Raw genomic sequence first — 25596 nt, forward strand, 5'->3', positions numbered from 1 at the left:
ACATACAACCTTCTCGTCTCTGATATTTGAAGCTGAGGTCACTGTGTGCTGCAGTGACCTGAGGGTGTTACATACTAACCTTCTCACCTCTGATATTTGAAGCTGAGGTCACTGTGTGCTGCAGTGACCTGTAGTCAGTACCACATACAACCTTCTCGTCTCTGATATTTGAAGCTGAGGTCACTGTGTGCTGCAGTGACCTGAGGGTGTTACATACTAACCTTCTCACTTCTGATATTTGAAGCTGAGGTCACTGTGTGCTGCAGTGACCTGTAGTCAGTACCACATACAACCTTCTCGTCTCTGATATTTGAAGCTGAGGTCACTGTGTGCTGCAGTGACCTGAGGGTGTTACATACTAACCTTCTCACTTCTGATATTTGAAGCTGCGGTCACTGTGTGCTGCAGTGACCTGAGGGTGTTACATACTAACCTTCTCACTTCTGATATTTGAAGCTGAGGTCACTGTGTGCTGCAGTGACCTGTAGTCAGTACCACATACAACCTTCTCGTCTCTGATATTTGAAGCTGAGGTCACTGTGTGTAGCAGTGACCTGAGGGTGATACATACAAACTTTCTCACCTCCGATATTTGAAGCTGAGGTCACTGTGTGCTGCAGTGACCTGAGGGTGATACATACTAACCTTCTCACTTCTGATATTTGAAGCTGAGGTCACTGTGTGCTGCAGTGACCTGTAGTCAGTACCACATACAACCTTCTCGTCTCTGATATTTGAAGCTGAGGTCACTGTGTGCTGCAGTGACCTGAGGGTGTTACATACTAACCTTCTCACTTCTGATATTTGAAGCTGCGGTCACTGTGTGCTGCAGTGACCTGAGGGTGTTACATACTAACCTTCTCACTTCTGATATTTGAAGCTGAGGTCACTGTGTGCTGCAGTGACCTGTAGTCAGTACCACATACAACCTTCTCGTCTCTGATATTTGAAGCTGAGGTCACTGTGTGTAGCAGTGACCTGAGGGTGATACATACAAACTTTCTCACCTCCGATATTTGAAGCTGAGGTCACTGTGTGCTGCAGTGACCTGAGGGTGATACATACTAACCTTCTCACTTCTGATATTTGAACCTGAGGTCACTGTGTGCTGCAGTGACCTGTAGTCAGTACCACATACAACCTTCTCGTCTCTGATATTTGAAGCTGAGGTCACTGTGTGCTGCAGTGACCTGAGGGTGTTACATACTAACCTTCTCACCTCTGATATTTGAAGCTGAGGTCACTGTGTGCTGCAGTGACCTGAGGGTGTTACATACTAACCTTCTCACTTCTGATATTTGAACCTGAGGTCACTGTGTGCTGCAGTGACCTGAGGGTGTTACATACTAACCTTCTCACTTCTGATATTTGAAGCTGAGGTCACTGTGTGCTGCAGTGACCTGTAGTCAGTACCACATACAACCTTCTCGTCTCTGATATTTGAAGCTGAGGTCACTGTGTGCTGCAGTGACCTGAGGGTGTTACATACTAACCTTCTCACCTCTGATATTTGAAGCTGAGGTCACTGTGTGCTGCAGTGACCTGTAGTCAGTACCACATACAACCTTCTCGTCTCTGATATTTGAAGCTGAGGTCACTGTGTGCTGCAGTGACCTGAGGGTGTTACATACTAACCTTCTCACTTCTGATATTTGAAGCTGAGGTCACTGTGTGCTGCAGTGACCTGTAGTCAGTACCACATACAACCTTCTCGTCTCTGATATTTGAAGCTGAGGTCACTGTGTGCTGCAGTGACCTGAGGGTGTTACATACTAACCTTCTCACTTCTGATATTTGAAGCTGCGGTCACTGTGTGCTGCAGTGACCTGAGGGTGTTACATACTAACCTTCTCACTTCTGATATTTGAAGTTGAGGTCACTGTGTGCTGCAGTGACCTGTAGTCAGTACCACATACAACCTTCTCGTCTCTGATATTTGAAGCTGAGGTCACTGTGTGTAGCAGTGACCTGAGGGTGATACATACAAACTTTCTCACCTCCGATATTTGAAGCTGAGGTCACTGTGTGCTGCAGTGACCTGAGGGTGATACATACTAACCTTCTCACTTCTGATATTTGAAGCTGAGGTCACTGTGTGCTGCAGTGACCTGTAGTCAGTACCACATACAACCTTCTCGTCTCTGATATTTGAAGCTGAGGTCACTGTGTGCTGCAGTGACCTGAGGGTGTTACATACTAACCTTCTCACTTCTGATATTTGAAGCTGCGGTCACTGTGTGCTGCAGTGACCTGAGGGTGTTACATACTAACCTTCTCACTTCTGATATTTGAAGCTGAGGTCACTGTGTGCTGCAGTGACCTGTAGTCAGTACCACATACAACCTTCTCGTCTCTGATATTTGAAGCTGAGGTCACTGTGTGTAGCAGTGACCTGAGGGTGATACATACAAACTTTCTCACCTCCGATATTTGAAGCTGAGGTCACTGTGTGCTGCAGTGACCTGAGGGTGATACATACTAACCTTCTCACTTCTGATATTTGAACCTGAGGTCACTGTGTGCTGCAGTGACCTGTAGTCAGTACCACATACAACCTTCTCGTCTCTGATATTTGAAGCTGAGGTCACTGTGTGCGGCAGGACCTGAGGGTGTTACATACAACCTTCTCGTCTCTGATATTTGAAGCTGAGGTCACTGTGTGCTGCAGTGACCTGAGGGTGATACATACTAACCTTCTCACTTCTGATATTTGAAGCTGAGGTCACTGTGTGCTGCAGTGACCTGTAGTCAGTACCACATACAACCTTCTCGTCTCTGATATTTGAAGCTGAGGTCACTGTGTGTAGCAGTGACCTGAGGGTGATACATACAAACTTTCTCACCTCCGATATTTGAAGCTGAGGTCACTGTGTGCTGCAGTGACCTGAGGGTGATACATACTAACCTTCTCACTTCTGATATTTGAAGCTGAGGTCACTGTGTGCTGCAGTGACCTGTAGTCAGTACCACATACAACCTTCTCGTCTCTGATATTTGAAGCTGAGGTCACTGTGTGCTGCAGTGACCTGAGGGTGTTACATACTAACCTTCTCACTTCTGATATTTGAAGCTGCGGTCACTGTGTGCTGCAGTGACCTGAGGGTGTTACATACTAACCTTCTCACTTCTGATATTTGAAGCTGAGGTCACTGTGTGCTGCAGTGACCTGTAGTCAGTACCACATACAACCTTCTCGTCTCTGATATTTGAAGCTGAGGTCACTGTGTGTAGCAGTGACCTGAGGGTGATACATACAAACTTTCTCACCTCCGATATTTGAAGCTGAGGTCACTGTGTGCTGCAGTGACCTGAGGGTGATACATACTAACCTTCTCACTTCTGATATTTGAACCTGAGGTCGCTGTGTGCTGCAGTGACCTGTAGTCAGTACCACATACAACCTTCTCGTCTCTGATATTTGAAGCTGAGGTCACTGTGTGCGGCAGGACCTGAGGGTGTTACATACAACCTTCTCGTCTCTGATATTTGAAGCTGAGGTCACTGTGTGCTGCAGTGACCTGAGGGTGTTACATACTAACCTTCTCACCTCTGATATTTGAAGCTGAGGTCACTGTGTGCTGCAGTGACCTGAGGGTGTTACATACTAACCTTCTCACTTCTGATATTTGAAGCTGAGGTCACTGTGTGCTGCAGTGACCTGTAGTCAGTACCACATACCCCTTTCTCGTCTCTGATGTTTTTCACTCTTGAGTCGCCGTGTGTTGCAGCCCCCTGAGGGCGGTGCCACCTGCACTGTTTCAATTAATGAACAGCTCATCACCTGTGCCAGCCTGTGATGTGATCAGAACAAAGGTTGCTCTGAGCGGGACACACCTCTCGTTAATACTGATAACGCTATTACTGTAAGAATTAGAGGCACCTTGCACAGCTCAGGGCACACATGGCGTCTGCAGACCCCTGGGCCAAGCTCCTAGAAGAAGCCACCTGCTCCATCTGCAGGGAGCTGTACAATGACCCCGTGACCCTGGACTGCGGACACAGCTTCTGTCTCTCCTGTCTCACCAAATTCAAGGCCAGCGAGGATTTAGAGAAATCCTGCCCAGAATGCAGACAGAGGTTTGACCTGGATAAAGAACTGAACCAGAATAAAAGATTAGGAAATATGATACAAATGATTACAAGAATGGGAATAGCGCCTGGAAGTCTGTGCGAGGAGCACGGGAAGAGGCTGCGGTTCTTCTGTGGAAATGATGGTGAACTCCTGTGTGTGGTCTGTAGCGAGTCCTGGCTCCATGGAGGGCACCGTGTGACCCCCATCAACGAGGCCGAGCAGGAGTATAAGGTAAGAGGGTCAGAATCTGGAATGAGGGTCTGTCAGCCACAGTAGACTTGTCGCCCGATTGACTCCTGTGAACTTGTATCGGATCCATGAGGTGGCCTTAGATGGACTGTCCTGAAGCAGGTGAGGTCTCTGCTACCATCAGTTCTCACTGTCTCCTGCTCCCACCTGCCTGGTCAGTAGTGACAAACACACACTACGGTCCCTCAAGGGTCTGGCTTGTATCGGATTCATGAGGTGGGTCTTCTGTGGACTCTCCTGAAGCAGTTGAGGTCTCTGCTACCATCAGTTCTCACTGTCTCTCGCTCCCACCTGCCTGGTCAGTAGTGACAAACACACACTACGGTCCCTCAAGGGTCTGGCCTGCATCGGATTCATGAGGTGGGTCTCAGCTGGGCAGTCCTGAGGCAGGTGAGGTCTCTGCTACCATCAGTTCTCACTGTCTCTTGAGTTGCTCCCTCCCACCTGCCTGATCAGTATTGACATAAACACACAGTAGGGCCCTTAAGGGTCCGGCTTGCATCGGATCCATGAGGTGGGTCTTAGATGGACAGTCCTGAAGCAGGTGAGGTCTCTGCTACCATCAGTCCTCACTGTCTCTTGATTACCACCTGCCTGGTCATGGGGTGACATAAACACACAGTAGGGCCCCTCAAAGGTCTGTCAACCTTAGTAGGCTTGTCGCCTGATTGACTTGTGTGAACTTGCATCGGATGCATGAGGTGGCCTTAGATGGACAGTCCTGAGGCAGGTGAGGTCTCTGCTACCATCAGTTCTCATTGTCTCCTGCTCCCACCTGCCTGGTCAGTAGTGATATAAACATACAGTAGGGTCCCTCAAGGGTCTCGCTTGCAGTTGCATCTACTTTGTTTAAAGCGCTGTCACAGCCGCTGCTTCCACCCAAGTTCTGCAAAGGTGCATAGGGAACAGTCTCAGAAGCTCCAGGCTACCCTTGCACAGGTCAGGGGGGGTGATGGTGCTGGGGGCTTCTTTCACATACGGTTAATGCTAGAGCGGGCACAGGAACTGTCCAGAGTCCAGTTCACGCTAATCAGGGTCTCCACTGGCTCCCTGTGGAGAAAGCAGTAAGGTTGAGAACATTGTGTGCTGCGCCTTCGGGTTTTGGACCCTGGCCTAGATACCTGCTGACTCATAGGATTGGCCACGGTTCCCTGGTCCATTGCAGTCGGATGAGGGGGAGGGTGCTGCGCGCCTTGAGGCCAGGCCAGCCTCTGACCGGCTTCATTTTCTCAGGGGCTTTAAACCTGGCTTTTCCCAGGAAAGGCGCCCCCTGGATCAGGCTCTGACCGCCGCGTTGTCAAGAGACTCCCTCGCAGGTTAAAGTCGCAGGCTAGAAATTGAAATGTTACTTATATAGCGCTTCCTCCCCCTGATGAGGCTTTGAAGCGCTTTACGATGAGGAGCATGCTACTCTGGAACCCAAGGCTACAGGAAAAGGGTTTTTACAGAGAAGAGGTTGTGATCTATGGAATGAGGTATCGGCCAATTTAAGAAACACAAAAAGAAGCTTTGAGGCCGGCAGGCATGAGGCTGAGAGGAGGCTGAGAGGAGGCTGAGACGAGGCTGAGAGGAGGCTGGGAGGAGGCTGAGACGAGGCAGGCATGAGGCTGAGAGGAGGCTGAGTGGAGGCTGAGTGGAGGCTGAGAGGAGGCTGAGACGAGGCTGAGAGGAGGCTGAGACGAGGCTGAGAGGAGGCTGAGAGGAGGCTGAGACGAGGCTGAGAGGAGGCTGGGAGGAGGCTGAGACGAGGCTGAGAGGAGGCTGGGAGGAGGCTGAGAGGAGGCTGAGAGGAGGCTGAGAGGAGGCTGGGAGGAGGCTGAGACGAGGCTGGGAGGAGGCTGAGAGGAGGCTGAGAGGAGGCTGAGAGGAGGCTGAGAGGAGGCTGAGAGGAGGCTGAGACGAGGCTGAGACGAGGCTGAGAGGAGGCTGAGAGGAGGCTGAGAGGAGGCTGAGAGGAGGCTGAGAGGAGGCTGAGAGGAGGCTGAGAGGAGGCTGAGACGAGGCTGAGACGAGGCTGGGAGGAGGCTGGGAGGAGGCTGGGAGGAGGCTGGGAGGAGGCTGAGACGAGGCTGAGAGGAGGCTGAGAGGAGGCTGAGACGAGGCTGAGAGGAGGCTGGGAGGAGGCTGGGAGGAGGCTGAGAGGAGGCTGAGAGGAGGCTGAGACGAGGCTGAGACGAGGCAGAGAGGAGGCTGAGTGGAGGCTGAGAGGAGGCTGAGAGGAGGCTGTTCTCAGACGTAGAAGGCCGCAGAGCATGGAAGGTGAGAAGAGGGTCACTCTGAAGACAGAAAGGAGGGGAGTCAAGAGCAAGGAAGTCAGTGTTTCGTGCACGGTTTTCAGAGTATAGTGGGAAAAGGCATTCTGAGATATCCGGCAATCAGTAGAGAGAGACATTATGCGCAGTGCGCCTTATCACACAGGCCTCATAAACCAAAGCTGAAATGCACCGAAGTGTATCGCCTCCCTCTCTTTTGCTCCAGTAGGCGGCGTGCAGTCTGGCCCACTGTTGCTGAAGTGCTTGGTTTAGGTCTCACCTGAGACAGCGCTCTGTTTAAGTTTCACCTTAGACAGCGCTCTGTTTAGGTCTCACCTGAGACAGTGCATGGTTTAGATCTCACCTGAGTCTGCTCTGTTTAGGTCACACCTGAGACAGTACTTGGTTTAGATCTCACCTGAGTGTGCTCTGTTTAGGTCTCACCTGTGAGTGCTCTATTTAGGTCTCCATGAGACAGTGCTCTGTTTAGGCCTCACCTTAGACAGTTTTCCGTTTAGATCTCACATGAAAGTGCTCTGTTTCAGTCGCACCTGAGACAGTGCTCTGCTTAGGTCTCACCTGAGACAGTGCTTGGTTTAGATCTCACCTGAGTCTGCTCTGTGTAGGCCTCACCTGAGACAGTGCTCTGTTTAGGTCGCATCTGAGTGTGCTCTGTTTAGGTCTCACCTGAGACAGTGCTTGGTTTAGATCTCACCTGAGTGTGCCCTGTTTAGGCCTCACCTGAGACAGTGCTCTGTTTAGGTCTCACCCGAGACAGCGCTCTGTTTAGGTCTCACCTGAGACAGTGCTTGGTTTAGATCTCACCTGAGTGTGCTCTGTTTAGGCCTCACCTGAGACAGTGCTCTGTTTAGGTCGCATCTGAGTTTGCTCTGTTTAGGTCTCACCTTAGACAGTGCTCTGTTTAGGTCTCACATGAAAGTGCTCTGTTTCAGTCGCACCTGAGACAGTGCTCTGTTTTGGTTTCACCTGAGACAGTGCTCTGTTTAGGTCTCGCCTGAGACAGTGCTCTGTTTAGGTCTCGCCTTTTCGTACTTGTGAGTTTCAGGCTATTTTTTCAGTTCTAGACTGTGTGAACTGGAGGGCAAACCGGTACCACCTTCCACATCCTGTGGGACTGCCTGGTAATACGGGAGTTCTGGTCAAAGACAGGCCTCATAAACCAAAGCTGAAATGCACCGAAGTGTATCGCCTCCCTCCCTTTTGCTCCAGTAGGCGGCATGCAGTCTGGCCCACTGTTGCTGAAGTGCTTGGTTTAGGTCTCACCTGAGACAGCGCTCTGTTTAAGTTTCACCTGAGAAAGTGGTCTGCTGAGGTCCCGCCTGAGACAGTGCATGGTTTAGATCTCACCTGAGTCTGCTCTGTTTAGGTCTCACCTGAGACAGTGCTTGGTTTAGATCTCACCTGAGTGTGCTCTGTTTAGGTCTCACATGTGAGTGCTCTATTTAGGTCTCCATGAGACAGTGCTCTGTTTAGGCCTCACCTTAGACAGTGCTCTGTTTAGGTCGCATCTGAGTTTGCTCTGTTTAGGTCTCACCTTAGACAGTGCTCTGTTTAGGTCTCACATGAAAGTGCTCTGTTTCAGTCGCACCTGAGACAGTGCTCTGTTTTGGTTTCACCTGAGACAGTGCTCTGTTTAGGTCTCGCCTGAGACAGTGCTCTGTTTAGGTCTCGCCTTTTCGTACTTGTGAGTTTCAGGCTATTTTTTCAGTTCTAGACTGTGTGAACTGGAGGGCTTGTGGGCAAACCGGTACCACCTTCCACATCCTGTGGGACTGCCTGGTAATACGGGAGTTCTGGTCAAAGACAGGCCTCATAAACCAAAGCTGAAATGCACCGAAGTGTATCGCCTCCCTCCCTTTTGCTCCAGTAGGCGGCATGCAGTCTGGCCCACTGTTGCTGAAGTGCTTGGTTTAGGTCTCACCTGAGACAGCGCTCTGTTTAAGTTTCACCTGAGAAAGTGCTCTGCTTAGGTCCCGCCTGAGACAGTGCTTGGTTTAGATCTCACCTGAGTCTGCTCTGTTTAGGTCTCACCTGAGACAGCGCTCTGTTTAGGTCTCACCTGAGACAGTGCTTGGTTTAGATCTCACCTGAGTGTGCTCTGTTTAGGTCTCACCTGAGACAGCGCTCTGTTTAGGTCTCACCTGAGACAGCGCTCTGTTTAGGTCTCACCTGAGACAGCGCTCTGTTTAGGCCTCACCTGAGACAGTGCTTGGTTTAGATCTCACCTGAGTGTGCTCTGTTTAGGTCTCACCTGAGACAGCGCTCTGTTTAGGTCTCACCTGAGACAGTGCTCTGTTTAAGTTTCACCTGAGAAAGGGCTCTGCTTAGGTCTCGCCTGAGACAGTGCTTGGTTTAGATCTCACCTGAGTGTTCTCTGTTTAGGTCTCCATGAGACAGCGCTCTGTTTAGGTCTCACCTTTTCATACTTGTGAGTTTCAGGCTATTTTTTTCAGTTCAAGACTTCGTGAACTGGAGGTCTTGTGGGCAAACCGGTACCACCTTCCACATCCTGTGGGACTGCCTGGTAATACGGGAGTTCTGGTCAGCGGTGATTCGGTACTTGAGGGAGATAGGGGAGAAGGTATAGAAGTCTCCCCTAAGCAGTGCATTCTGAGTATCTGGGGAGAAGCAGATCCCCGCAGGGCACAACAGACATGGATGGCATTAGACCTAGTAGTGGCAAAGAGGAATACAGCACGGTCTTGGGGGGCTGGGCAGGTCCCGGAACTGGGAGCGTGGAAACAAGATGTATACTGATGTATGATGGCGGAGATGGTGGTTTATGAAGGCAGAGGTTGTCCCTAGAAATGGATGAAATTTTGGAATGATTGGAATGTATATAGGGACAGAATACGTGGAGATCTGGCCCCCCTTGGTGATGATTTGGCAACAGGGGGCATTATGAGATCACCAGGCAACAAGTGCGGCACCATGAGGGCGATCAGTTGGGATGGGGCAGACTCGTGATGGTCATGTGAAATGTATAGCAGTGCTATGGTTTAAGATTGATATTGGTATTATATTTCAAATGTCAATAAAAAGATTTGATAATAAAAAGATTGTGTGTACTTTGGAGCCGGCATTTTACTACTCAAGCGGCTGACAGGCCCCTCAGCCAGGGAGGGGGCATTTAACCTGTTGCTTCATACGCGATCATTCAAGAGGGACATGAATTTTTTTGTGTGGACGGTGGACAAACTGTTTTTTTTGTCTCCATTCACGATGTGACAGATGCGTGCCTCCCTGCAGACCCTCCAGTGTGATGCCAGTGCGCCTCGAGGCCTTCTAAAAAACAAGCATTTGCAATGCGATAGGTCTCGCATTCATGCAAGTTTGAGCTATTGTCATTGTAAGTGAAAATGCCTTTTATTTATGGTTTGGGCTTTAAAGCATAAATAAAATGCATTGTTATTTACAATGCTAATAGTTTAAACTCTCGTAAATGCGAGTCCTACTGCATTGGAATTCTCGACCGATTGTTAGATTGTAAATATCAGAGGGGGAGACCGGGCTGCCACATCTTCAAAGTAGTGATAAATAGTGCAGTGAAGACGATGTGAAAATGTTGTAAATTACACAGACACAAAGTGTGAAGTGAGAGTTACATATGATCCAAATGGAGAAAACACTGAAGAAAAAAAGCCTGCAAGAGTGAGCAAAAGAGATGGAGAGTATCTGGTATTGGATTAGAGAGGCCTAAGGTGGAATCAAGATAATGCGGCCTTGGTATTCGGTAAGCCGGCCTTGGATAGCGCTGACCACGGGCTTCTGGTCGAAACTTTGGGCCGCAGCATTTATTCTTTTACAAATTAAGCACTGGGAAGAGCGATAAGGAAAACAAAAGCACCCAAGTAAAACTACAAATGGAACTGAAGATGGATATCAAATAACTGCAGGAATTACCATACAAACAGATATGAAGCTCTGAATCTAACAGAAAGCACTTCGTTAAAAGAGAGATCTATAAAAATACAATTGACTCTGCTACAGCACAGCCTACCCCAGATGTAGCAACAACAGAATTGGTAAATGATGAGAATAATTTTGGTAATAAAAAGTTGGAAGATATGCTACTAAATTCAAAAACTCAAATTAAGTATAGATTTATGACTTCTGACGCAAACCAGAGGTAGCTCTAAAATGCCTGCTCCTCACTGAAAAGGAAATTAGATGACATGACGACCACGACAAAAATGTTATAAATAGTAATGCAGGAAACAAAGCAAGATATAAAAAGAAACACTCAAAGTGTAGCACAAATAAAAACACAAAACATGCTTTTACTAGGAAATCTGAAAAGAATAGAGAATCAGGCCTCAAGAAATAATTTAAGGTTTTTAAAAGTGCAAGAAGCAGTAGAAGGTGATGATTTAAAGGGATTTGTGATAAGACTTCTGCAAGAAGCACTTTATAAAAACAATACAACTATGGTTCTGGTAAAAAAAATATACAAAGAGTACATTGATGTTGCTTTAAATAGAGCTCCGGGAGACAGAAACCAAATAAAATGAAAGAATTACTCAGACGGCATACCATCGAAGGGAATGGCCTAAGAATTAGAAGAAAGCAAAGAATGGTGAAGGAATACTTGAGTGAATGTAAAGCCCAAATCATGATCATGATTTTGCAAGAAAAAGATGTGAAATGTACAGAGTGTAAGACTTGGACAGGCCAAGTGGTGTGTACTGGTCAGCTTTCTCAGTCACACGTAGAGCAATTTTGATTAAACAAAGGTCTGAGATGGACATCTTACAGTGTAAGATGCCTGGATGTGGTTGGGGTCTTTAGCTACAAGTACATTCATTGTTAAAGGATATTATTTATCTAACACTGATGGTTTTACATCCTAAAACAATGTAATGATGCCTTCAACCACACTCTGTGCCCAGTCTCCCTGCCCTTAGTGCCCATTTCAGCACGGAAGGCTCCTCATGTTTTCTTTCTTTTTAAGTTGTAGACCTCCGATGAGCTACATGGATCCAAGACTGTGGCTACCATCATTTTTTGGGCTCACGGGGCTAACATTGTTCCCGTAGCTCCACTGTGCTCCTTCAACTATGCAGAACCTGTGAAGCAAACATATTTTGTAATGAAAGTTGAGGGCTGGATTACCAATCACAACCAGCTACTCATATTTTGCTCAGCTGAAAATTGACTTCTGATCTGTGAATTCTGCAATCAATGAACAGAAAAAATGTTTTTTTTAATCATGCACTTGAATTCTCATCAGATCCTTGTCATTTAAACATTGTGAAAAAATGCCTAGCAGGTTAACAACAACCTACATATAGAACGTATTATGAGTAAAGTTCTAGCATCTCATACATTTTGTGTAATTCTGTTGAGCAGGTTTTGCCAGATGTAGCGGAGAAGAAATGGTCCTATAAGACTAAAACTGGGAAAGAACACAGGACAAAGAAAATGGTTATCATTGTATCCACTGAATGTACAAATATGTGGAGAATTAGAACACTTTAGAGCAGTAGTAGTTTTATAGGCCTCACCTTTGTGATCTATTGGCTTTGCCTTTGCTTTTCTGCAATGGTATATAGCATCAGAAAAAAACAAAATGCTTTTTGGCGATGTTGTGCAGCATTTGCAAAAAAATAAAAATAAACGTGTCATAACATGAGTATGCCTCATGATGCTGCTGGCGCTCACGTTTTTCAGTAGGCACGCAATGCGTCAGCACATGTGCACATGCCAGATGAATGGGTTGGGCTCCATTTTCTTTATTTTTTCATTTACAGATCAAAGATGGTGGATGCCACTTGGCACAGTAAATTAAAAATACATTTTGAATTACTCTAAAGTTCATTTCAGCAAGCTTAGTGGCCCTAAAGCACATGGGAGTTACTGGGCCATCCAAGGAATTTCAAAGAAATAGAAAAACATGTAAAATTAAAAGGACAGAGTAGAGTGGGCACACAATGGACGAGTGGGTGGGTGAAGTAACAGGGAGTGAGTGGGTGGGAGGATAAAATAACAATAAAGCGGGAGGGTTAGGGATAAACAATGGGGGAAAACGGTACACGAGGGAGAGAACAACACAGAGCAGGGGCCAAGAGAGAAGCACATGAGAGAGAGAGAGCAGCACATGAGGGATCGAGCGACACAGAGTGCAGAAGGGTGGATATTCATCAGGAGAGAAGCATGCAAAGCAGAGATCTAGAAACAAACATGCACTCTCATGGAATGGATAGCGAAAAAATAAAAAAAGTAAGGGCATTTTATCAAGGACGGCGTTAAAATTATCGCCGGTTTAGCGGCAGAAAACTGCTAAAGCGGCGATAATGGACTTGATAATATGCTCTGGAGAAGTCCCATAGAAGCCCATGTTCACACCAGATAATTTTTAACGCCGTTCTTGATAATATGCCCCGTAGTTCCCTAAAAGTGAGAAGTGAAAGGATACAAGTCAGCTAATTAAAAATATGGTAATGAGGATATGCTCCAGAGGAGGGACAAACAGAAGAGTACAGAAGAGGAAGGACAGCCATTGAATTAGAAGCAAGAAAATGGAAGTGACACTGAAGTTGACCAATGAAAGCAGTAGGCGGCTCTCAGCCTACTGTAAATTCTTAGTATAGCCCGCAAAATGCCTTTCACACCCAGGCAGCTAAACCTAGCTGTGCTCCTGCGCTGAATACCAAAATCCCCTTTCTACGTCACAGACCACAGATCTTCTACAACCACATTCATTCACTCATTCACTGGTGGGGCCCATAACACCAATCATTCATTCTACTTTAGATCAATGGTCCTCGAGAGAGAGAGAGAGAGGAGAATTCCATTCACCTATTCCATGCGCTGGAAATGGGAGGCAAATGTACAAATTCCCTGATGAGTAACAAGTTCACCTATTCCTCCCTACATCACCAGGGTCTGAATACTTTATAACCTAACAGTTCCTCCCATGAACAGGCCATGGATCAGCTGAGCTGCTGGGAAAAGTGACACCTAATTCTTCTAAACAATATACATCAATACACTTCAAATAATAACCCGACACAGTTCTTAAATTAATTGAAATGTTTATCTAAATAAAGCATAAGGAAATCATAAAGCATTCAATATTTTGTTTCGCATATTTACCTAATCTGGCTAAATGGCGTCCTCTATGTCAAATTCAGATCTTTTGTCTCTTATGCCCATAAATCGATCAATCAGTTCGTAAATGAATTGGGCATCTGATCAGTCCGTCAGAGTCTCTGGCAAGCAGCTGTCCAGCAGTGTCACCGTCCTCTCCGTCAGCATAATGTCAGGAAATCAAGTAAAGCGACTAGCCTATGGACCCTCTCTATTCTACTTCTTTTATAGTAAATTCAACAACAAAATGTTACAATACATGTTTTTAAACAATTCTGATTGGTTGAACCAGGATCATTCTTCCTGATTCCCATGCGTTCAATGTTTCATTAGATGTAATTCTCAATTTATTAATAATTTGCAACTGTTACTAGTCCATTCAGGGCATGTTGATTCCCATACGGGTTTGTGTCCATGGTGTCATCATTTATAACAGTTCTTAGTTTAAGGAAGTCCATTGTTTGAGGATTGGCACTCCTCCCGGTTTGACCTTCACGAGTACAGTCTGCCTGGGGTCAGGACGAGGTTATTGTTGCTCATCTTTTAGCGCAGGCACACTTCACTCAGTGACTTCTGTATCTCGTCTGTCCGTCAAAATAGGGATGGGAGCTATTTTGTGGCCACTCCAGATAGATCAACTTAAGCAAAGGACCCCAAAACGTAATTAATACATGGAAATGACTATTAAAATGTTATTCCCTCACTAAACCCTCTATGTGTGTGTATTTATCTAGCAAAAGCAACACGCATTGCTGTTTATACTCACATTTTAAAGCACAATTCACAAATCACATCACAAAGCAACCTATAACATGCAATTTCTAAATATCTCACATTAGTATGCGTACGAAAATTAGTTTACGTATCAATCAGGCCATGCAAATGCGATTCCCACGTGTATTTTCTATTTAGTAATATTGATTATTCAAAACACAGCAAACCATTAATACTATTTAATATTAATCAATTATTCGTTTTAATTCAAAAAGATAAAATGGAGGAGGTATACGAATCTTAGGGAAAACCTCACTCCAGCAATCCCCCCTTTGGTGATTTTATCACCACAAAACACCCACATTTAGTACCCTTTTACGGAAATTTGAAATGACTTCTTACTCATAGCTCAAAATTCAGTTTCTTCATATTCATCTCTTTTTGCTTTTTTATACATATTTTCTTTCCACTCATCTAAGGCTATTTCTTCAAAATCCTTTTCTGGATCTTTTTCTTATCTCTTAATTTTATCTCTTTTTATTTTATTATTTGTTTTCTTATTTCTACAACACATACACCCTAATCTTAACACTAATAATGCAACTATCACACATGTTAATGGAAACAAAATTTTACCTATAACAGTACTACCTATTTTAGCTAAGAAATTTTTAATAGCAGCTATTTTCTTTCCCATTCTTGTCCATACATCTTCAACCTCCAGTGGTACAAGTTCATCATGCAATTCAGTAATATTTGTAATGTAAACCTTCAGATCTTTACTCTCGTCTGGAATGTAAGTGCAACAATGTTGAACTTTCAGCATTCCACAGACTCCACCCTCTTTTGCCAATAGAATGTCAAGGGCAAGTCGATTTTGCATTACCATAGCACGCATGGCAACCCTTTCAGTATTAACCAATAAGAATCCATTAGCAGTGCTTGTTGACAAGCGATCCACTACTGTAGATAATCTTCTAATTTTATTTGCATTCAGAGTTATTCCCACTGCCGTTATCAATGCACAAAAGATGTCACCCACAATTTCTGCACAAGATTCTCTCTTTCTACGCACTAAATGACTATTTAAACTATTTACACCTTCTTCTCTATCCATGTGAAAGATTTTTGGAAATACCAGGCCTACATAACATGTGCCATACCAATGGTCAAGGAAACGATAATATGCCCTGTTCCCACAGATAAAATATATTCCAGGAAATACTGGATCTCTTCCACCTTTGAATCCCCATCCACCCATGATTCGGTATGTATCATGGCACACACTATTGCCTACAAAAAGATTATCATATGCAGTTTGATTCCTTCTTAAACAAAATTTCCCTTTCTGAGGCCTATCTAAAGCTATTGTTGGTGTTGCCTCTCCTTTTGTCAGATGTTTCTCTATTTCTATGTCCCAAGCCGTTTTCTCAACCTTTCCTTTTGATGCCTTTTTGTACATCTTATTCCTTCTTTCTTCAACCATATTCAAAAATGTCTTTTCTTCTTTCTGCAAACTGCATGTCAAATTATATTTAAACACAGCTTCTAATATTAGTTCACTAGTCTCTAAGAAAAATTCACCTAAAACTTTAGCAGGTCTTACCTTATTCAGCTTATTATTAGCAGGCACTAATGCAAAAATGTTATCTACATCTGAAATATAATACTCTAATTTCCCTAACTCATAAAATAAGCTAGCTATTACACTACATGTTATTCCATAAGTAGCTGGAAGGTGATGATAAGTCACTCCCTCTGCCACAGAAGCAGGTAACTGCATGCAGACGTAGCAGTCCCTTACATCCATAGTCTTTACATATTCATACTATAATTTTGAAAATACATTATTAGAAAAATCGTTAATAGACCTATCTTTATGCAAATGAATATTTGTTTCTACAGTCGGTACTACCTTTGAAATTTTACCTATGTTAGTTTTGTTTTGACCATGTCCTTCTATTATATCTATTGTGACTTTAAATGATATTACAAGAGCTAGGATACTCCATAAAAGCATTAATAATCCTGTACAACAGCAACATGTTTTACACCATCTTTTCATGAATGTACATCTACCTTTACTACCATCTGTGTTAGCCATTTTTCTAAAATAGACCGTGTCTTTTGACTTGGCCTCTTCTACTTTGTGACCAGTTTCTAACCCAGAGCTTCTAAGCTTCTACTTGGTTCCCCTAGTTTTCTATTTTTCTCTTTCTATTATCATTTTCCACATCAACAGCTTCTTTGTTTATTCAGTTTGGCATCTCATCGTCCTTTGCCTCCTTCTCCCAATCAGGATACAGAAATTCCTGAATCTCCGCTTCCTCTTCTCCAATGTCGGACAAGAGAACTCTCAGGATTTCTGATTCTTCTTCTTCTTTAACCACTTTCAGTAAAGCCTCCTCTGGATTTCCTTGACTGTCTGCCTCTTGGGGTTCTTCAGGCAGGGCCACATACGTCCATTCCGGCGACTTATACTTCTGGTTAGGTTTTCTTGTCCTTCCGGACTCTTTGGTTTCAACTGCTTCTTCCTCCTTTGATTTTTCCTGACTCGTAACTTCATTCACCTGTTCAGCTCTTGGTGATTTCACTCGAGTCAATCGATATCTTAGTCTCTTTATTTTGTTCGGCCAAACTTCTGGTTTTACAGTTCTTTTCAATTTACTTGCTTTGACATTCTTTTCATTCTTTTCTTCTCTCCAAGCTCTCTTTCTCAGAACTCGACCTTCAGGTATTTCGTTCTCACTCTCTTCTGACTCTGTCCCAACTTGCTTTTCCTTTTCACCAGTCTCTTTATCCACCACTTGTTCTGGTTTCTCTACTTCTTTCCCTCCTCGGGTCTCCGGCACGCAATCTTCCTGCTGACTACTTGTCCCTTCACCTAGCTGGATGTTGCAGTTCCTTACACCTCCAAGGGGGTCTTCCGCAATCTGTTCCTCTCTCACTGTATCTGTCCCTTCTTCATTCAAATCTATTATTTCAGGTGGAAATTCTCTCCGTTTTTCATCTGGGACTTGCTTTCTTTGAATTTCTTTTACTGCTTCTTCTTTGTCTTTTCCTTCCTTCTTTTTAGGTTCTTTTCTAGGACCTTTCCTTCTTTGCTCGTCTTCAGAATCTGAGCTGTCAGAAATCTGCAGTCTTCTTCTCAGAGAGACACTTCTGGGAACTAGAATCTGTTTTGGTTCGTTTTCCCCCCCTTTCAGGATTTTCTCGTGTTTTTGGTTCTTCTTTGTCTGATTCAGTACTTGACTCTGATTCGTCATAGTACTCTTTCTCCTTGCAATCCAGTGGATTTGGTATTCACAGAGTATGGCTGGCATGGATCCAGTTTTTCAGTCCAGCACACTTCACAGCTGTTGTCGTGGTCAGAATGACTTGTCTTGGCTTTCCCCACCTGGGAACCAAACAGTTTCTTCTTCTGTGGAAATGTATCCTCAGCCAATCCCCTGGGCTCAGATCATGGGCTGGCTTCTTTTCAAGGGTGGTGGCATCCGCTCCAACCTGATGAAACACAGAATGAACTGCGTCAGCCAGGCCTTTACAGTACTCCAACACCATGTCATCAGAAATCGTCATCAGTTTGTTGACTGGTATATAAGCATGACTCATTGCACGTCCCATGATTATTTCATGAGGACTTAACCCTGTAGTTCTATCTGGGGTTGCACGTATGGTCATCAAAACTAGAGGCAAGACATCAGGCCATTTCATTCCTGTGGCTAAACACATTTTTCCAATTCTGTGTTTGATTGTACCATTCATTTGCTCAACCACACCAGAAGCCTCTGGTCGGTAGGCACAGTGCAGTTTCTGTTGTACATTCAATGCTTCACTGACCAATTTTACAATCTCATTATAGAAATGCCCTCCTCTGTCTGATTCAAGGGTTACTGGGAACCCGAACCTGGGGATGAATTCTCTCAAAAGCAGCTTTGCTACTGTCAATCCATCATTTCTCCTTGTCGGGTATGCTTCTACCCACCTGGAGAATAGGCAGACTATGACCAGAACATACCTCAATCTGTTACATGTTGGCATCTCAATGAAATCTATCTGCATTCTGGTAAAAGGCCCTCCTCCTCGGCCTATAGTTCCTAGGCTCACCACTGTCATTCTTCCAGGATTGTATTGCTGACAAATTAGACATCTCTGACATAGACTCTCTGATATAATTCTGAATTTTGGGTTGTACCAGGTCTGCTTAAACGACCTGATCATAGCATCTCTCCATATGTGTCCCTGGCCATGATACATCTGTGCCATGGTAGACAACATGCTATCAGGCAAGACTAGTCTTCCATCTCGATAGACCCACAGATGATCCTTTTCCCTTGGTGCACATCCTGCTTTTACCCACTGCCTTGTTTCCTCATCTCCTGCTTCTTCCTGCAATTGTCTCACTTCTTCCCATGTCCCTACAATGTTAGTAAATATTAAGGAATAGGAAGTAATTTCTTTCTCCTTTGCCCGATTGACTGAATACTGATTTCTGGCACAGTACTGTGCCATGTCATTGGCATATCTATTGCCGACAGTAACGTAATCTTCCCCTTGGATATGGGCAGCACATTTCACCACAGCCAATTGTTTAGGCAGCTGTATCTCCTCAATAAACTTTCCAACCACTTCAGCATTCTTTATAGGAGTTCCACTTGAGGTTAGGAAACCTCTTTGTAGCCACAATTGGCCAAAATCGTGGACAACTCCGAAGCCATACTGGCTGTCAGTTATCACAGTCACTCTCACTCCTTTCCCAATTTTGCATGCTCGGGTAAGAGCCACTAATTCTGCTACTTGAGCAGATTTTACTCCTTTTAGATAGGATGCTTCCATCACTGCTGCAACCGTGCACACTGAATATGCTGCACTCAACACCCCTTCTTCTGTTCTCAAACATGACCCATCAACAAACATTACATAATCATTTTCTGCCAAAGGTACATCTTTTATGTCTGGTCGTGGTTTCGTACAATATTCAAGCACATCCAAACAATCATGATCTGCTTCATCTCTCACTTCCACATTCTCAGCATCTGGTAATAATGTTGCTGGATTCACATTCACACATCTCGCAAGGCTCACATTCGTTGCACCTAATATGACTTTCTCATACTTAGTCAGCCGACTATGTGTCATATACTGAGTACGACTCCTTGTTAAAAGAATCGCCACATCATGAGGTACAAACACTTTCAAAGGATATCCCATCACGATTCCTTCACTCTGCTCCAAGCTTCGACATGTTGCAGCTACTGCTTTCAGACAACCAGGTAAGCCTACGGCTACTGGATCAAGCATTGATGAGTAATATGCAATTGGTCTCCTCAATCTTCCATGCTTCTGGATTAACCCAGAAAGTGCACATCCATTTCTTTCACTGCAATATAACTCAAATTCTTTATCATAATCAGGCATACCCAATGCTGGGGCTTCACACAATCCATCTTTCAATCGTTTGAATGCTGCTAATTCTTCCTTGTTCAATTCAAGGGGATCTTTTACATCACTCCTTGTTAGCCGCACCAGAGGTTTTGCAATCAGCGAAAAGTTGCTGATCCACTGGCGGCAGTACCCTACCATTCCCAGAAACATTCTCACTTCTCTTTGAGTCATGGGGGCTCTCATTCCTTTTATAATTCTGATTCTGTCTATTGTTATTTTCCTCAATCCTTTCTCAATGTTATGTCCCAAATACTGTACTTCTTTCTTACAATACTGCAGTTTGGCTGGGGACACTTTTAGTCCTCCATCTGCCAGGTGATTTAGTAAGGCTATTGTGTCTACTTCACAAGCTTCAAGAGTTTTCGACGCCACAAGGAGGTCGTCGATGTACTGTACTAATACTGAACTCTCAGGCATTTGCAGACTTTCCAATGACTTCTTCAACAATTGATTAAATATTGAGGGGCTTTCTGTATACCCCTGTGGGATTCGGCACCATGCCAAAATACGGTCTCCAAACCGAAATGCAAAAATTTGCTGACTGTCGTGATGCAATGGGATGGAAAAGAACTGCATGGCATAAATCAATCACTGTATACCATTTCGCATCATGGGGAATCTGATACAAAATCACTGATGGATTCGGTACAATAGGACAACATGGTACAACAATTTTGTTTACCTTTCTCAGGTCTTGCACTATTCTGAACTTTTGGCTTTTTCAGGCCCATTATGGGTGAGTTACATGGACTGCTCATTATTTCCCTCAGAATTCCTTGCTTGATCATTTTCTCAATTATTGGAGTTACTCCTTCAATTATTTCAGGTGTCAATCTATACTGAGGAATGTTCGGATAACTTACTCCGTCTTTTACAGTAATTTTTACTGGGTCTACGTTTCTCATTAGCCCTACATCTTCTCCGGTGAAATCCCAAACCTCTGCTTTTACAGATCCTTTTAATTCTTTAGGCAGTTCATCTGGATTAAATACTGCATATGTTCCAATATTCTCACATTCTCTGTTAGCTATGGTCATTTTATACAATACATCCTCATTTGGTGTTTCAAAAGCTATTCCATCCGGAGTACAAAATATAGTGCAGTTCATCTTGCACAACAGGTCCCTACCTAGCAAATTCACAGGACTGGTGTCACACACCACAAATCGGTGCATTTCAGAAAATTCCCTATACTAACCTTTACTTGTTCTGTAAGGTATGTTTTTAACTGTTGGTTAGATACACCAACTACTTGGATTGTTTCATCCGAAAGAGGAAGATTTTTAACATCAGCTGATCTAACAGTAGATCGAGTAGCGCCAGTATCCACTAGGAAAGTAATGTTATCATCATTAATCTTCCCATCTACAAATGGTCCTGTCTGGTCTACTTCTAGAGTTGCGCCAAGTACGCACTCTTCTTCCTCCCTTCGGCACCGTCAATAACCCTTTTCTGAATCACTCTCATCATGTTGCAGCCAATACTGCGAAACAGTGCGAGCGCGTGATGGTTTATTTACCTGTTCTTCATTGTAGAATCCCGATTCCTTACTATACTTCTGTGAGTTTCTGTTCTGTGGGAAAGGTGGTTTTGGCACCTGATTCTGGGAGGTAACCACCTGCTGCTGTTGCTGCAGTTGACCACCCACCTCTTTCTGCACCTATGGATTCAATGATCGATTTTCAATATTAGTATTTGGAGGGTTTTTACACTCGGATTTCCAATGCCCTAACTCACCGCAATTGTGACATGGGAATTTCTTTTTAGCTTCTTCTATATTACCTTTCCCTTTCCCTGGACCAAATCTTGGTCTTACTCCTGGATTGTTCGCTTGTTCTACCAACTGAGATTCCTGTCGTTCGGCTACCTTTACCTGTGCCCACATTGCCTTTTCTTTCAGTTTCTGCTGTTTTGCCTCAATCTCATCGCTGAAATATTTTGCATGTCTCAAAACTTCATCTATTTTCTTATTTTGCCAATAAACTGTATGCTGTTTTATCATATCACCAATTTCTGGGCGTAAACCATATACAAATCTGTGTACGAAATGACTCAAATCTTTATCACTCAGGTTCTCATCTCCACTGAACTGTTTAAAAGCCTGAATTAGCCTCTCATAATATGCATGCACTGACTCCTTGCTTTCCTGTTGGGTTCTGTCAATTTTTACCCAATCGGTCTCTTTAGGGGGTACCTTATTTTTCAGAAATGCCATAACCTGCTCATATTTCTTCATTACTTCTGGGTCGGGTGCTCCCGTCTTAGGGTCCCTAGGATACTCCTGAGTGGGCAATTTATCATCAGCTTGCATTCTGTCCACAAATCTGCTGGTATTATTATATCGAATAGACTATTCAAATCTATCCATAATACCTTCGCCAATTTTACAAATCTGTCTACGTGCCGGTACCACTCAACGCGCTTTTCGCGTAGTCGAGGGAAATCATTTGTGAAAGACAAAATGTCCTGTCTTGTCCATGGAACATGTACATACCCTCCTCCTGGAATCTCTCTGATGGGGTACTCTGTCATTACCTTTTCTTTCTCTCTAACGGGAAATGCTGAAACTGTCTTTTCTGTAATATTATCGCGTCTTCTACACCACTTACTTCTCCATCTGTCCACATCTCCCCATTTTCTCAAGAAACCGATTATATCCTTAATTTGACCTATCCTTCCTGTAGTATTCATGTTCTCTATATCCTTCTCAGTGAAATCAACTCGATAGGATTTTTGCAATGCTTTTACTTTGTCAAAATCTATTCCCATTTCGTTTGCAATTTCCTCCAATCTTTCATGTAAGTTTTTCGCTCTCCACGTGGCACTCTGACAGAGAAACAAAAATTCCTCATCCTGATAGTTTTTCAATTTCTCAGTAGGGATAGTTCCTACTATCAATTCCGCTAATACCATTCGTAATTTGGCTACATCTATTGACTGGGATTCTTGATCCTTTTTCTGTAACTCTCTGATCCATTCGTTTAACTCATCTACGGAAGGTCCCACTGGATTGTTTACATTATTTTGTTCTGGGGCCTTTTGTGGTTCTAATAATGTTTCCATTGTCATTCTGCTCTTTTCAGCATAAATTTGATTTACAAATGGATTATTTGAAACACTATGTTCAAACATATTTATTGTCGGTCCCCACGGATTCTCAATTTGACTCCGTTCAGCATTTTCAATTAGATTTTGGCTTCTGTATTGTACTGTCAAACAATGTTCAGTATCTTATTGTTTCTCAAATATGGGCATTACTGGACCTATCGTTACTGGAACTGTTACGGCTTCTAGATTTTTGGTCAATTCTCTTATTTTCTCAGTTAATTCTAGGGTAGTTTTGGCCAGTTCTACTGAATTCTCACCATTTACCCTACTTTCTGTCTGTTTTTCTATCTCTCTTGCAGAGTTACTTTTCCCTAATTCTGGTGACATAGTCTCCGTTTTAATTATTCGTAATGTTTCTCTCATTGGGGCACTTGGTGACAATGCTTCTGGTTCTGGTCAATACGGTGGTGGGTTTTTGTAAAACACCTCATCAAGAACATCATCTTCTTATTCATTCACTTCATACCCACTCAAATCCACATTATGCCTTTTCTCGGTGCTTTTTCTCCCTTCATTCTCTCCTACCATTCTCACAGGATACATACCCTCAGTCATACTTGCATTCCGCCACCTTTTCATCCGGTCGTCATGTGTGTCATGTCCGTATGATCTACCGAACATGTATCGGTAACCCCTACCACTTCTCTGCTTTTCTCGTTCATGCATTTCGTCTTCCCATTCCGTCAATGCCTCAAACTGCGTCGGTCTAGGTCTTGGTTCTAAGTCCATCATTTTGTCTTGGAGATTTCTCAAAACAGCCAAATTAAAGGAACCATGTTCTGGAAACGCCAGGACTCCATCGTCCTTGGTGTATTTTACCCAATTATCTAATCAAATACAAGTATGATACCCATATTTTGCAATCATTGTAGATGCGGGTGTTTTCGGTGGAGGAAGTAATTGTCCTTCCCTAGTCTTAACTGGATCATCTTTCTTGAACCATTTCTTAATTTTCCCAAACCACGATTTCTTCTTTTCTAGTGGTTGGTAATACATTTTCTCGATTTCCGTGTACCGTTTAGTCTTCTTACAATGGTACCGCTATTCTGTCCACTCACAGTGCGACTCTTACTAACGCACCAATCAGGAGCGTCTACGTCACTATCACAATCCTCCAATCTCAGCGCGACTCACTCTAACGCACCAGTCAGGGAGCGTTTTACGTCACTCTGTATTCCTCCACTCCTAGCGCGGCTTTACACTAATGCACCAATCCGGAGCATTTTACACCTCCAACCTACTGTCCAATCCCAGCGCGGTCGTTCTGATGTCAGCAGCCGCTGCGGCAGCTTCTGCTCTGCTCTCGTCTACCCCTCCTTTACAAGACCGCTCCGTGAACTCTTACTACAACTTTTACGATTCGATTAGTACCAACACTAAAACATCTCCATTGTCTGATTCGCTAACCAAAGAACAGCAAAAGACCTTTCTCACGAGAATCCCGCCTTTCTCGAGAACAGTGCTTACCTCTGGCCTACTACGGAATTAGTACTTTCGTTGATAAAGTAGCACATCCCTCTACTTTACCCTTCTATCAAGCATCAACTAACCGCTTCTCTAGAATTAATTAACACTAGAGTTTCGCCATTAATCAAAATGCCTTTTCCATACACACACTGTCATACAGGGAAAATGTAGATCATTCACACAGACTTCTGTCTCTCTCGAGAGCAGCGCTTACCTCTGCCCTACTACAGAATATACCATTCGTTAACAAAGCAGCGCTTCCCTCTACTTTGTCCTTCTAACAAGCTCAGAGAACACCTGCTACCTTTTCAGTAGTAAGCGTTATCGGTATACCATTTGGTTTCCAATTCCTGGTACTTAAGACCAAAATTTCACAGGTAACCCTTTGCTAACATTCACACTTCTCTCACACGGAGAATATCACTAATGACAACACACGACGATGCTGCCGAATCGAACCCAGACAATGCGCCGTGTAACTTCGATTGCTACACGTTTTCTTTCCGTGTACCTACGGGCAACCACAATCCCGTCTTTCCCGAGAACAGCGATTACCTCTGTTCTACTACCGAACTGTTCCAAACTTCCGACTTCCTACATCCCAGAAGCTGTGTAAACAACATATAACTCGACGCGACTCAACATAGAGTGTTAGTACATAAACCAATACCAATCAATAATCAGTAAGCTATTTACAAGAAATCGTCACTAAACCCAAAACAATAGCTAACCATCATTCTGCTACCAGAAAAACTGCTCCAGCGCTGAATACCAAAATCCCCTTTCTACGTCACAGACCACAGATCTTCTACAACCACATTCATTCACTCATTCACTGGTGGGGCCCATAACACCAATCATTCATTCTACTTTAGATCAATGGTCCTCGAGAGAGAGAGAGAGAGAGAGAGAGAGGGGAATTCCTTTCACCTATTCCATGCGCTGGAAATGGGAGGCAAATGTACAAATTCCCTGATGAGTAAAAAGTTCACCTATTCCTCCCTACCTCACCACGGTCTCAATACTTTATAACCTAACAGTTCCTCCCATGAATAGGCCATGGATCAGCTGAGTTGCTGGGAAAAGCGACACCTAATTCTTCTAAACAATATACATCAATACACTTCAAATAATAACCTGACACAGTTCTTAAATGAAATTGAAATGTTTATCTAAATA

The 25596-nt window shown here is 44.0% G+C and overlaps 1 protein-coding gene across 1 annotated transcript in view; it reads left to right on the forward strand.

The window, feature by feature from the left end:
• Nucleotides 1–3848: 3848 nt before the first annotated feature.
• LOC146830253 (E3 ubiquitin-protein ligase TRIM39-like) overlaps nt 3849–25596 on the forward strand; it is a 175605-nt gene continuing 153857 nt past the window's right edge. The window contains exon 1 of the mRNA XM_085604453.1: nt 3849–4303. Within this exon, the coding sequence (XP_085460579.1) occupies nt 3902–4303 (402 nt within the window). The 5' untranslated portion in view covers nt 3849–3901. The remainder of the gene's footprint in view (nt 4304–25596) is intronic.

The sequence above is a fragment of the Triturus cristatus genome, chromosome 5_1 (genome assembly GCF_964204655.1).
Source record: "Triturus cristatus chromosome 5_1, aTriCri1.1, whole genome shotgun sequence".
Classification (NCBI taxonomy): domain Eukaryota; kingdom Metazoa; phylum Chordata; class Amphibia; order Caudata; family Salamandridae; genus Triturus; species Triturus cristatus.